The sequence below is a fragment of the Heloderma suspectum genome, chromosome 7, assembly GCF_057233095.1.
Source record: "Heloderma suspectum isolate Gila_16-S chromosome 7, 16-S_ref, whole genome shotgun sequence".
Taxonomy (NCBI): domain Eukaryota; kingdom Metazoa; phylum Chordata; class Lepidosauria; order Squamata; family Helodermatidae; genus Heloderma; species Heloderma suspectum.
Genome location: NC_139464.1, coordinates 106,989,592 through 107,003,752, shown reverse-complemented (window position 1 = coordinate 107,003,752; position 14,161 = coordinate 106,989,592). Strand labels below are relative to the sequence as shown.

Below are 14,161 nucleotides of genomic sequence, written 5' to 3'. Positions count from 1 at the left end.
TATTTAGAGGAGAAAGAATGTTTGCTTGGGTAAGATTTTTTTAAAGGATGCCATTTTCAGAGGCATGGGGACTTGATAATCTAAGGGTGCAATCCTAACTAGATAGGTGGCCGCCTCTGAACTATCCTAAGCAAGGCAGGAGAGGCATGGGGGGGGGGTCATTCCCTCAGTGCCTCTCCTGCCTTGCTTTTTTTCACTAGGCAGCCATTTTCAGCTGTCTAGCGGCAGGGGGCCCAACTGCGAGAGGAAGCTGCCATACAACACATGGGATGTGTCGTATGCGCAGCTCCGCTCTCCCAGCCCCTGAATGCCACCTAGCCCCACCCCTTTTAAGTCACTCCGCGCTTGTCCAGCACTCCTTCACACTCAGAAACATCCTTCTTCAGCTCTAGGACCCCAACAGTGGCCCCCAAACAATTTTTTAGCTATGCACCCCAATCTGTAGCTGAAATGATGCATCAAAACACATTCCCCTCTGTTTCCTGGTGCAAAAGTTGACTGCCCACATAAACCCTATTTAGAGGAGAAAGAATGTTTGCTTGGGTAAGATTTTTTTAAAGGATGCCATTTTCCAGGCTAGTAAAAGATACTCCTCCGTGCTGCCTCTGAGGGGAGAGGTCAGATTTTCAGGAACCGACCTCGGAGTGTGGGCTCCAAGATTGGTTCCTGGAAAGGAGCATATCCTATGGCTCTCTAGACAGTGTCTAGTGGCCATAGAATTGCTCCCTATTTCACTTATAGCACAGTACTATATATGTCTACTCAGGAGAAAATCCCCCTGAGTTCAGGGGGAAGTGTGCGTAGGATTGCACACCAGGGAAGTGTGCGGAGGATTGAAGCATTATACTTGTAAGACCCCATTTTTCCCCTCCCTGTCTTAGTCCATTTCTTGTAGTACCAGGTTTATGGAAATCTGATCTAGTTATGCAGGTAGGAAGATTTAGGCTTCAAAAAGAAGCAGGATCAGTAAGGGATTGTTCTGAATGCAATCCAACCAAACCTAAGCACTTTTAAATCTAATCAGTCTCAACAGGACTTCCATCATCCTACAGTGCAACCTTCTGCTTATCTGCTCGGACAGCCCCACTGAGTTCAGTGGACTCACTCCCAGGTATATGTGTATAGGACTGCAGCCTCACTAATTTATTCACTCTCACCTCATTTCCTCCCTTACTCAGTTTCCTTCTTTATGCAACTCATGTTGCACGTTCTCTTCATTTACAAAAAAGTAAATGAGCATGAAGTTACTTTGTACCAAGTCAGCCTGTTTATCCATCTAGCGTAGTGTCTACCTTAACTGGCAGCCCCTTCGTTAGACATCTTTCCCAGCACTGGAACTTGATCCTTTTAACTGGGAGAGGCTGGAGATTGTACCTGCGACCTTCTGCAAGCAAAGCATGAGTTCCACTTCAGAGCAACAGCCCAACGAAAATGTGAATAAATGAGCAAATCATGAAATGCATCAGCAAACTAAGGTAAGGTAAATGAATAAAGGTGTAAATTACGGCCTCTCATATACAAAGAGGATCATTATGGTGCCTGGCTGGGTGCAGAGGAGTTCTTGAGCTGCTCTGGAATCGAGGGCAGTTGCTTCACAGAGACCTGTAGAAAGCAGGGCATGTTCAGGATAGACGTGATCAGAGTCGGAAGGGACCTTGGAGTTCTTCTAGTCCAAGAGTGGGAAACACGTGACCTTCCAGATGTTGGGGGCCTGCAGTGCCCATCAGCCCCAGCCAGCATAGACAACAGTGAGGGATGATGGAGTTCCAGTCCAACAACATCAGGAGGGCCATATATTTGCTATCCAGTGCAGGCTGGAGGCTCCAATGTCAGCTGGGCAATGAATCCACTCCAGGTTTCAGTCAGAACTCTACTGGAGCTCCGCACCTTGGATAGCTCCTTTGGAGTTCTGATTCACCGCCCCATTAACTTCAGAGCCACCAGCCTCCCCTGTCGCCATCCCTGATCTCATCCAACCCCCTGCGCAATGCAGGATGCAGCTCCAGCACCTTGGATAGGAAGCTATCCAGCCTCTCCTCAAATACCTCCAGTGAAAGAGAACCCATCAGTTCAGAAGGCGGCCAGCTCCTCTGCCGCTTAATAGGACACTGTCCTGCTGCCCCTGTTTCTACTTGTTCCAATAAACATGGCTTTGTCCTTGTATCTTCATTATTCTTCACTGGGTGCTGTTTATTTCTGTTATTGTGTTTTAAATTAATTTACTTTTAATGATTTTTAATTCAGAATTTGTTTTTAGTTTGCTGTTTATTGTTAGCTGCCTTGAGCGCCATTTGGGGAGGGTAGGATATAAATTTAATGATAGAATAGGAAAGTTTAAGAAAAATCTTCCCAATCCCAAAGCCTTGGCAGTTCTAAAAATGAAGAACTTTTCTTTAGCTTGTGCAGTTCAGCAGAAGGAAATAGGACAGCGCCATCATCAGTAAGAGTAAGGTTTAGTCTGCAGAATCACATCAAAACACTGACAAAGGGAAATGCCTGCTGATAAGAATGATCTGAACTTTAAAATGAAGGAGAGACTCCCATGGGCTCACTTACAGTGAAGGTTCACCAGGCTTTACTATGCTTGCTGAATTTTTTGAGAGCGTGACGCCATGATCAAGAGAAACCTGTAAGGGTATAGGTAACCGCCTATAGAAAGTGAAGCTGTTCAGCTTCTTTTTTTTTATCCAGTGTTTGGATCTTCTGTACTGAAGAGCTTTTTTCCTCTTCTGCTAAGATGACCCTCTCAGATGTGGGAATTTTCTGGGACTGGAAAGGTCACCACAGGGTCAGCCATCACAGTAGTGGGCTTTAGGGATTAGACATGCTGGCATGAACAAAGAAGAGGGATAATAGCAGACCAGCCACTGTGCTGGAGAGATCTGCTGAGCGAGGCCAAACCAGAAAATAGACCCTCGGCTTATCCTAAGAAGATTGCTTTTACTGCAGAACATTACATCTCCATTGATGTTAACCAATATGCTTCACTTAAGCTTCTCTTAAGGTTGCCAGTGCCACCTAGCCAGAAGTCAAGTGGACTGACCAGAATTTTATCCAGTTGCCAGAACTGCAGGGTGTAAAGCCAACCCCAACTCCTAAATAAAAAACCACAACTGAGCCATTTTTGCATAGCTGTCATGGGGAAGAAGGATCACATTTGGAGTAGAGATCTCTCAGGGAGGCTTGGGGAGAAGATACCTTAGAGCAGTCATGTCAATTGCCCAGAGTATTAATTCCCAATTGACCAAGCAAATAATAGCAAATTCCTCCAGAGTGTTATGGAAACCAACTGAATCTGGGGCAGATCAACAATGGCTCTCCAAACCCTGCAGAGGTCCCAGAATGCAGTTTCACCAGATGACTGTTTTAGGACAAATGGTGCCCTCGAGATGTTTTGGACTACAGCTCCCATCAGCCCTAACCAGCATGGCCAAGGGCCAGAGCTGATGGGAGTCACATAGTCCAAAAACATCTGGAGGGTACCATATTGTGGAGGGCTTGTTTAGGACAAGGCTACACTAGTGATGCACTCAAACAAAAGATCTTGGATTTAATAACCTATGAAATCAACCTGCCTTATATGTTAGACCATTAGGTGGTGGTAGTTGTCATCATCAAATGTCTTAGTCACTATTCTCTTTCAAAAGACCCAAGATGACTTACAACAAAATTATTAAAACAAAATATCAAATAGACAAGAACAATTTCCATTAAAAATACGAAAATATATAGTAAAACCAGAACATCCGTACAGACCATTGCCAAAACAACTGATGTGTAAGAGACCTATCTTGAGCCTTCAAATGCCTGGGAGTAAAGGAAAGAGCATTTCACATGGGGCGGGGCACCACTGAAAAGGCCCTCCCCCTTGTTGCCATCCACTGCGCCTCCCTCAGCAGAGGCACTCTGAGGACATCCTCAGATGTTGATCATGGTGTACAGGTAGGTCAATACCGGGAGAGGCACTCCATCAGGTATTGTGGTCCTGAGCCATATCAGGCTTTATGGGTTGTCTCACAATTGTCAGGAAGGCCATGATAATCCTGAGAGACAAGGTGGCTCTGACATGAATACTGATGCTCCTAAAACTGAAAGTCTGGGCAACTTCCTCTCTGTTTTGCACTCCTCCAAATCCCTGGAAGTCCTCCTGATCTGATATTTGCCCTTCTGCCTCCCAATTCCTCAGGGACCCTATCAAGATTTTTTTTTAAAAGATCAACTTAGAAGGACTAAGGGCACAATCCTATGCATGTTTAGACAGAAAAAAGTCCTAAAACTGCCAGCATTCCCCAGCCAGCCATGCTTGTGGAGGAACACTGGGAACTGTAGGGCTTTTTTCTGTCTGAACATGCATAGGACTGCAGTCTAAGCCTCTTATTCCATCATATCCCTACCCCACCCCATGACTTGGCAGTGCCTACAATAATCTCTTAGGAAACAGTTGTTTAGTAGTCCATGACATCCCTTTTCCTACTCGCATTCCCTTGAAGGCCCAAACTCACTACCCCATCCCCCTCTATCTATACAAAGCACATGCTCAGAGTAGCCTATTGCTGATCGGGGCACTTCTGTGTATGATGCCATGGCAAAGCTGGGTGTAAAGTGTAATTATATGGGGGAAACATTCAGCTCCCCAAGAATCTCATTATATATCATCCCTTGCAGCTGCAAAGCTATGTTTGAATGTGTGTGAGCAAAGCCAGAAGGGTGGCCGAAGGTTTCCAGAATAAATTGTACTAAATAATGAGAATGGCAGAATGACTAAAACTAAGAGAAATTATGCAACTTGTCCAGTGTGCATAATGTGTGCTGGTGGCAGAATTTGAACTTGGCTGGGCGCAGTTTTTTAATGTTGTTGTTGTTGTTGTTAAGGGCAGAGGGTATGCAGCTCTGTGGAAGCGCCCCTCAACACTACCATTTGGATATTTGCTGGCTGTCCTTTCATGTCCCCATTTTACGTATCAGATATCAGAACTGGGTTTTGATGTATTTGGCCCCACTTCCTGGTGGAGCAACTTCCTAGCAGATAATATATCTGATTTAGGATTGCCAGATCGCCTGCCTGGATATCCTGCAGCCCAGAGTTATGCAAACTTGGCTTTGCCTGCCTTGCATATAAAGCAGGTATGGAAAACATTAGGCTATCTTGCGCAATTGCCCCTCGAGTGCTGCATTTTAATTAAAAAGTCAGCATCAAACACACGTCAAAGAATTCTGCTTTATTGATCTGGTTTTATGCCTAAGAGAATAAACCAAATTAGCTGACAGGGTTAACCTGCAGATTGGCTGGCTTCCCCAGGTCAAGGGGCTGGCCTGATTCCACCAGCTGACCAGCCAGGAGATTCTGCTGAAACTGCCCCGTCTGCCCCACAACACCATCTCCAAGTGCTGTGCTGTACTTTCCTACCATAGGGATTAATGGCAGTCATTCACTTATGTGGGGGAAGTTAAAGGAATGGACATAGGAGTGCTACTTTGGTTGGGGGCTAAGCAGGGTCCCTCCCCTGGTGATTCCAGTCTGTATTGGACTGCAGCCTTAATCTGGCTTTGTTTTCCTGGGTATTGTAATCTTTGGGGGTGGCTGAGAAGTCTGAGGTACCAGGACAATGATGCATGAAAGCTTAGTTCTAGCCCTAACAGTCATGACCACCTCTTCAGAGCAGACTGTTCTGGCTCCCAGATAATAACAGCATCCTCTAATGCACTGATCTTACAGAAAAGGGGTGGGCAACTGGTAGGCCAAAACAGCTGGAGAACCACAATTCCCATCAGCCCCCACCATTAGCTGTGCTTGCTAGGGCTGATGGAAGTTCTAGGCCAAAACAGCTGGAGAACCACAATTCCCATCAGCCCCCACCATTAGCTGTGCTAGGGCTGATGGAAGTTCTAGGCCAAAACATCTGGAGAGCCACAAATTACTCACCTCTGTTATAGGGCCCCAGTTGTGGTCCTAAGTTGAGGGTGAGTCAGACAGTCAGACAAATTTCATTCCATTATAATCAGAAATTAGGGGGGAAGCAGGCCCTATAGCTTTTGCTCAGAAAACAGCTGAGAGGATTGATCTGAAACTTGGCAGCGTAGCAGAGGTTGGTTTGAGAATGGAAGTAGAAAGGGTAAGAAACAGCTAATTTAGAGGAGTTGAAAGTTTGATGAGTGACCTCCAGCAGTTCGACAGGTATTGTCAGGTTTGTCCCATACATTTTGCGGGGGTTAAATTTATCCACCCAATTTCTCCATTTGCACTGCATCTTTTCTTGGGAAAAAGTTTGTTGTGTCAGGTCTAGTACGTGCTTCAGTCTAGTAGTAGTAGCATAACATGTCCCTAGTTTTTCTTAAAAATGTGATGGGGGGCATTTTATCCAATGGGAGCTCATAAGGTCTGTTTTGGCCTCACCCAGTTCATGTTGAGAGCCACAGCGTGTTGCGGCTAGAGCGCTGGACTGGGATGTGGGAGATTTGGGTTCTAATCCCCACTCGGCCATGAACCTCGCTGAGTGAGCCTGGGCCAGTCACTGACATTCAGTTTAACCTACCTCACAGGGTTGTTGTGAGGATATAATGGAGAGGAGGACCACGTAAGCCACTTTGGGTTCCTTGCAAGAGGAAAAATGTGGGATATAAATGCAAACTATGTATTAATGTGGAGCACAAATTTTTGTCCACTCCGTTTCAACACCTAATTATCTCAATATTGAGTCCAAAACAGTCTCAAATTAAAGCTGCCAATGCCTAGATTTGCCGGAAAATAACTACACGCCCCCAAAATATATTGGCAGCTTTGCAATTGTTAAAATTTATAATAATTTGTACCATGGAGCTGAACGGGTACGCGATACACAATCGCATGCATATTTGCTTTTGATGTCTACAATTGCAGAAAAATAATTTTGTTTTTAAAAATTAGTTGAAACTTCGATAATTAAATATTAAACTTTTTAATTTAGACATGGTCTCACTTCTCACTGCAGACGATTACCTTGCGATGTTCATCTACATATGCTCCCCACCATTCCTATTGTAGGTCGTGCTCTATATGAATAGGAATATTCCCAAATATTTGGGGATAATAGAAAACTGCAAAGAAAAAAGAAAAAAAACAGCAACCCACAACATAATCAGTGGTCAGGGGAAAGGGTATGTGGCCAAATATGCTTTTCTATTATGTATAACTCCAGAACTGTGGGTCATAACAATTTCCAGGATTTATATTTTGAAAAAGCTTTCAAAACTGAACATCTTTCTTGTTTACTGTACCAGTCCAACAGTTTTACTACAACTTTAATATGAAGTTGTGAAATGTTAAGGTCAGATAAAACAACTGATTAACAAAGTTACTAAATCATAAGTTACACACACAGTTGTGAAATTTTTCACAACGGGTGCAAGCTAGTATTATTTTGGAATTCCCTGCTACAAGAAAATCACTGCGGCAAAGTATTTAGTCATTTCCAAAGACAGTGTGAGTATCAATATAAAATTAGCTTGAGGAAAGCAAAATTATGGAACCCCTTGGTACTAGGAAATCACTGTGTTGTTGTACTGGGTTGTCTACATATTCCTTATTCATCCTAAATATTTTGATCCAGATATTAGTAAAATAAACTCTATTCCTGTTCTTGAGAAAAGTCGAACAGTTGAATGAAATCTTCAGTTACATGGACTCCCATGTGTCTACTCTAGTGAACAGACAAAATGTGGGACTTAAGTCCACTACTCTGCCATTGACAGCCATCCAGCTCCAAGGTAATGGTGAAGCTGGAACTATCCACAGCATAGTGATACTATATCTTATGCATGTTGCTTAAATAATACATTTGTTACGGGCATGATGCTTAACACCTGTCACTTCCCAGCATTCTGGAACATGCTTGAACATGGCAAGCCCTTAAAACAACTTATTAAATCATAAGGTTTTTTGTTCATTAATTTATGTAGCACCATCCATGTATATGGTGCTTTACAAAAGGATATGAAAGGTCCCTGTCCCAAGGGGCATACAGTCTAGAAAAACAACACAATAGAGAAAACAGAGGAAAGGGAAAGAAATGGAGGCAGAGGTAAAAATGGGAATATGTGATTAGTGCAGTTACACGTACTTAGTTGTAGTAGGTATGGGCAATCAATCTTCCTATCTGGATAAAGCCAAGCTTGCTACAGTCATCCATGTCCTGGTTACATTCAGACTAGACTACACCCTGGCTGGGTTCAGATGGAACACTAAGCCATGGTGAGTAAGCAGCCTGAGCTGCCCATGACAGGCTAGCATGTTGTGTCAGGAGCATTTTTCCCGCCCATGATGGATTAATTCCCCCAGTTAAGGCACCCTCAGAACCCACGCTCTGCAGTAAGAGTTATTTTACTTATGGTGAAGTTGTCTGTGACAACTAGTCACAGTTAGTGAGTTGTCTGTCATGCCAGTGTGGGTTACAGAGATTGCCTACAGAGCTGCTCAGCAAGAGCAGCCCAAAATGCTACCACTCTGATCCTCTCAATTGATCTCTATTCCCACTGCAAAGGAAGCTGGGATACCTGCCCAGCTGGGTGGGAGGACTGCAGGAGGAGGAGGAGTGAGGTGGGGTGAAATAAACTACTCTCTTTAGCTTGTTTACCTGATTGTCTGATGCGAGCACAGCAGGTTGTTTGCCTAACACCTACACAGCGTAGTTTGCCAGCCACCATGGGTTAGCATGATGTGTGACCAGGCCCTCTGCTTGGCTCTGCCTTCAAATACTGTTCAGAAGCTCCACTAGAGTAGAATGTAGTTTCCTGGTGACCTGCAGCAGCTAGGTTACCAGAGCATAGCATGCTGATTCTGTACCAGTTACCCTAGTTGAACCACCTACACCTTTATGAATCTGTCTGGGCGCTAAGATCAAACACGGAGGGGGTGGGCACAAGAGACAGGGCCTTTTCTGTGGTGGCCCCATCCTTATGGAATGTCCTATCACAAGATATGTGCATGTTCCTCCCTTCTGGGCTTTATGGACTTGGATGCTTCAGGCTGCTTTTAAATGAATGCATGCCCTTTTTATAAAAAATATTATACTATTAAAAGCTTTACTTAATTTTTGATATTTCATTGTTTAAAACTTTTACCTTGTAAGTTGCCTTATGGAGGCTTTGCCTTGAAAAGCAGTATAAAATATTTTAATAAAATACATTTATGATAGCTGATGGCAATTACTCTGAATATCTTCTCCGTCATAAGGTAGAGCAGTAATTTTCATGTCCTATAATCCTACATATCCTGACATGGGTGTTTTGAGCTTTTCTCAAAAAAACAAACATTTGGGCTGTTAAAATCACTTGCATCCCATTTGGCTGCATTTTCAGAAAATGAGAAAGCATGAGATTCATTTAATTCACTATGATGGCTCCAGGGCTTTGAGCTTTGGACTGTGATTGTGTTAGAAAGGCAGAAGCCTAATCCCTCATAAATAACGTTCATTAACAGATAGATTACGCTCATTTGGGAGCTGTTAGTAAATAATGGCTACTAAGGACTGAACAGGCATAAAAGAGGACTGCTATTACTAAACAGAAAAATACTTTATATTGGGTCAAACGAGATGCAACAAGGGAACAGTCCAGTCATTGTTTGTCAACAGACCCTGAAAATAAACACACTCTGATTCCTTTATCTAAAGGGAGAGCAAATCCTTTTAGCAGTGAAAATCATTTCACACCTAGTTAAAACCTCACAATTTGAAGGAATGAGACTGAAATTAAGTACCATTATTATTATGGTTTTCTTTATGCATTAAGGTGCCTCAGAAGTGATTTCCAACACTTCACTGCTGTGGCTGCACACTGCAAGCAACGTTTGGTAGTAACTGGCAAGCTTGTCTGCCATTACAGATCTTCTTAATCAAAATCATTCAAGGAATCCCAAGGTTCCCCAGAACAATTAGAGAAACATTTTTCTGAGAGTGTGATATTAGAGCATCAGTGCTAACAGGTAGCAAAGAAGAATCCTATTTTTATTTCATTTTCACAGCATTGATACAATTCAAGGGACCGTGTATGCAACCTGGACCAGCAACGTTTGTTTAACTGAGCAGTCAATTGGGCTGGTGAGCTTCTGCAACCCGTTCTTCCTCTTAAAATTAAAAACACTGACTAATTTCAGCATATGAAATTGCAAAAAATAAAACAGCCCTTGGAAACTTGAGTAATTTATGTGGAAAAACAGCATATCTGTATTACATTTGTATTTCAGTTCAACAGGGGGAAAAATGCACTCAAAACAGTTACGGCAGATAGCTTTCCTGGGGCTGAAATGTCCGCACAACCCTGATCAGACTGACATTGATCTTCTATTTGGTGGAGGAGGGTGGGCGGGGACCTTTTGCACAATGGTTGGCACTGTTACAAACAATCTGATCTCAGTTCCTGGATCGTACTTTTCAGCCCATGTGTCTGCAGCGCCTGCGTGCCGACTTTGCAAAGCAGAGCACGTGTGTTCTTTCTGCCAATCTGTGGAACTTGTGTCATTCTTTGTACATTGTCGTATGCCCACCTCGTAATTTCCTATTCTTGTGCTTGCTTGGGATAAGCTGTACCTGCTCTGCACAAGGCATTGACTCTTCTTTCTAGTCTTACCGCACAATTCTGTGCAGGTTTACCCATCTGTCCTACTGTGCTCAATGCAGCTTGCTCCCAGGTTGCACATCTCATGAGAAATGATTATTTTATATTGTTTAATCCTTGCCTTTTTAATTAGGACCCTCAAGGTGGATTAGACTATTTCGATGGACAATTAATGAAGCTCCTTCTTCCCAAAATTAGACACTAAAATATGAGCTCCAAAGCTTTAAATCAAAGAAGTGAGTTCATTAATGTCTTGATTCCTTCTTCCAAGGTTCTGGGAAATGACTTGTACTTTTCCTTAGTACTCTGCTTCCCAGAAGGCCACTGATAATTTATCATACTAAAAACACAATTGAACACTTTGTTTTATTCTATCAGCCACAGAATGTTTTATTCCAAGCTTAATCACGCTGTCTGTTACAAACATGTGTCAAAAACAGTTAAAACAAGATCTGCCACATTGCTGTTTACCTCTATTTTTCCAAATAAGGGATGTAAAACATGCTCAGCATTTCAATTGTATGATCAATATACAAAATGGCAGCAATTTAAACACACATCTTTATTGTGAGGTACTTTTCATATTGGTAAACCTTCACTGAGTTTCCCCATGCTGCCATAAGTAGTGCAACAATCCACCATATTGCTAGTTGCTGAGATATAGTGACAATTGAACTTCCTTCTTGAACTCAAATTGCTGGTTATAGTTGAACTCAAATTATACCCCCTTACCTAGGAGTAAGTTCCACTGAACTCAATGGGACTTACTTTTGAGTAGTCATGTATAGTAGGATTGTGCTGTAACAAAAAAAACTCATTCTGAAACCAGCTTTGTCCTTTTAAAAAAAAAAAAAGGGGGGGGGAGAAGCAGACTGTGGAACTGAAGTAATATTTTACCCCTATGCAACTCATACTGTACTTTTTTTTCTTCTGAAAATATATTCTGTGCAAAATTTAGTTCTGTTTATGTCTGTACCGTATTTTGGAAAAAATATATAAAATAGACTTAATTCCTAAACACAATCCGAACATCAGACAACACAGAGGAAGAACAGATCATAGAGCCAAGGTTTTTTACATGATAAACTAGACATAGCATGTTCTTAAAGCTTCGGTAATACATTCTTTGTGGGGAGAAAACCAACAACAATAGAATGCACTTTGGTCATTATTAAACATTAGTACAGCAACAAATAAAATACAAAATGTTTGTGTTGCTTTATATATAAAAATACCTTATACCACACAAGTTAAGGATGTATCACAATAATTCTAAAAAGGGGTTGGAGTTTGGGTTTCTCTGTATTTATTTATTTTGAGATCAGCTATATTATTTTGTCCAAAAGAAATGAAGTTTTGAAACAGCAAGCACAATACACACATTCTCCAATGCAGAATATTCTCGATATGCTCAACATGATATTCTTGTCCCTTTTTACATAATTCCTTATTATAATTTTATGGAGTAGCTCAGCATGACCTATTAAAAAATAAATGAATACTTTCGCCAAATAGTGAATCAACCTAACACCTAGATCCAAGAGCCCCAATCTATTTATACAGATGCACTTACCTTCATCTAGAACCCTCTGTACATACACACAACATGTGGGTTACCCCATTCACTCTATGGAGAGGCAGCTTGGTTTATCCCTTTGTGCGTGTGAAGTTGACCACTCCACAGAAATGAACAGGAAAATCCCAGAAAGCTCTGTAGGCAAAAAGCAAGTACTCCATGTGCATTTGATGTATCACAGCAGCACACCTCTAGACTAAGGAGACTCTGTTTCAGGCATTATCAAACTGAGCAGTTTACTGCATAACTAAAAATAGTTAAGTGTTGCTAAAAACAGTACTGACTAATATCAGCTTTACAATGCAATGCTGTACATGTCTATTCAGAGGTAAATCCCACGGACTTCAATGGGACTTACTCCCATGTAAGTGTGTACAGAATTGCAGCCTTAATCTTCTGAAAATTATATAAAATACTGTCAAATATGACATGGCCATGATTTGGCCTCAGTCTGAAAAGCATTTACTTCAATCCCACTGAAATCAATTTAACCTCAACCTTATGCACACATACCTGGAAATAAGCCCCACTGAATACATCAGGACTTACTTCTGAGTGTTTAGGATCACATCTAAAAGCCTGATCCTATATATGTTTACTCTGAAGCAAGTCCAGGAAATTCAACAGGTCTTACTCCAGAGTAAGTATGGTTAGAATTGTAGTCTAAGCAGCACTTACATATAAGCAGGATGAAGACTGAGCTTTGAAAATTAGAATGTCAAAAGTTGCTTGTCTTATAACTTAAAATTAATCGTTGTTGTTCAGTTTATAGTCTCTGTGTGGTATAAGTCACATATACTACAGTGTACTATGGGAGAGCATTTATCTTGAGATAAATAATGTATCCATCTTGCAAAGGTAACACTATTGCACCACAGTCCACCATAATATATTCTATTTAGTATATATAAAGTTCATTATTAAAAGCAACAATAAAAGTGCACGTGTTGAGCGGCACAGTCAGAGCTGTGCAAACAGCCCAGTGTTTGAAATAAATACTATAGCTAGTTTTTATCAAAATATCTTACAGCATGGTAACAGTTTACAGTTATTGCTCTAATAAAAATGTTATCAAAGAGCACTTGTTGACCTGCTATGTAATACCTTGTTAATATTCAATAATGCTTAAACCACAGTTCAATGTGTTTAGGATCCTGGAATCACTTCAGTAAGAAACCTGCTGACTCTAGCATTTATGTATTTATCTCTCTCCTTATATATCTATATAAAATTTTACTTCCCTGGCCTACTGCATTGTCATTACAGTAAATGTCACTTTCTACTGTAACCAACAATATGCTGGTGCTCTGATACTACCCCTGAAAGTATGATACAAAACAAAATGTTCTGAACATTTTATCGTACATGTTCATTAAAGTGACTTCAGCATGACATTGTTGTAACAAGAACCTCTGAAGTATAAAAGCCTAGCATTAGGGCTTCATCTTTCATAACAGATGAAGCATATTTGAGTAATTTAGTATAACCAATTACCAGGATCTCAAGTATCTGGATATCCATTTTTGACCTTTTCAATAACCAAAGTATATTAATGTTTCAAAATAAAATACAATGTCAGCTAAAATAAAGTTTACAAAAAGTGAAAAGGTAAAATAAATATAAAGATTGCACAAGACAGTCAGATGTAAACACTTCAATTTTTTCAACAAATATCCTCAAAGAGATTGTAACTTCTGAAGTACAGACTCAGCAACTGCTTTGAGACAGCTTAGTCAGTCAGTCCTCTTCTCCAGAGCATTGTGCTCTGTCTCCTTTTTTAAAGTTGTCAGGATTTGATCTTCCAGAGCTAAAAATTAAGGCAGAACAATTTAAGTTCAACTGGAGTTTTACCATTTGGTTTTATGCTGCACTTGGTGTTAGCTAGCCCGGTATTGTCCAGCACGGCTATTCAGGGATTTCAGCAGGACCTTCCAATCACTTGCTACCTAATTCTTTTAACTGGAGATAGCAGGGACAGAACCTGACGCTGCATGC

General features: G+C 41.4%; 1 protein-coding gene across 4 annotated transcripts in view; it reads right to left on the bottom strand.

The window, feature by feature from the left end:
• Positions 1-10,939: 10,939 nt before the first annotated feature.
• The window catches only part of PHTF2 (putative homeodomain transcription factor 2), an 89,851-nt gene continuing 86,629 nt past the window's right edge, over positions 10,940-14,161 (bottom strand). For 3 of the 4 annotated variants that reach the window (XM_084811524.1, XM_084811527.1, XM_084811525.1), the window contains one exon: positions 10,940-13,973. In XM_084811524.1, the coding sequence (XP_084667650.1) occupies positions 13,953-13,973 (21 nt within the window). In that variant the 3' untranslated portion in view covers positions 10,940-13,952. The remainder of the gene's footprint in view (positions 13,974-14,161) is intronic. The other variant, XM_084811526.1, reaches the window with a different exon arrangement.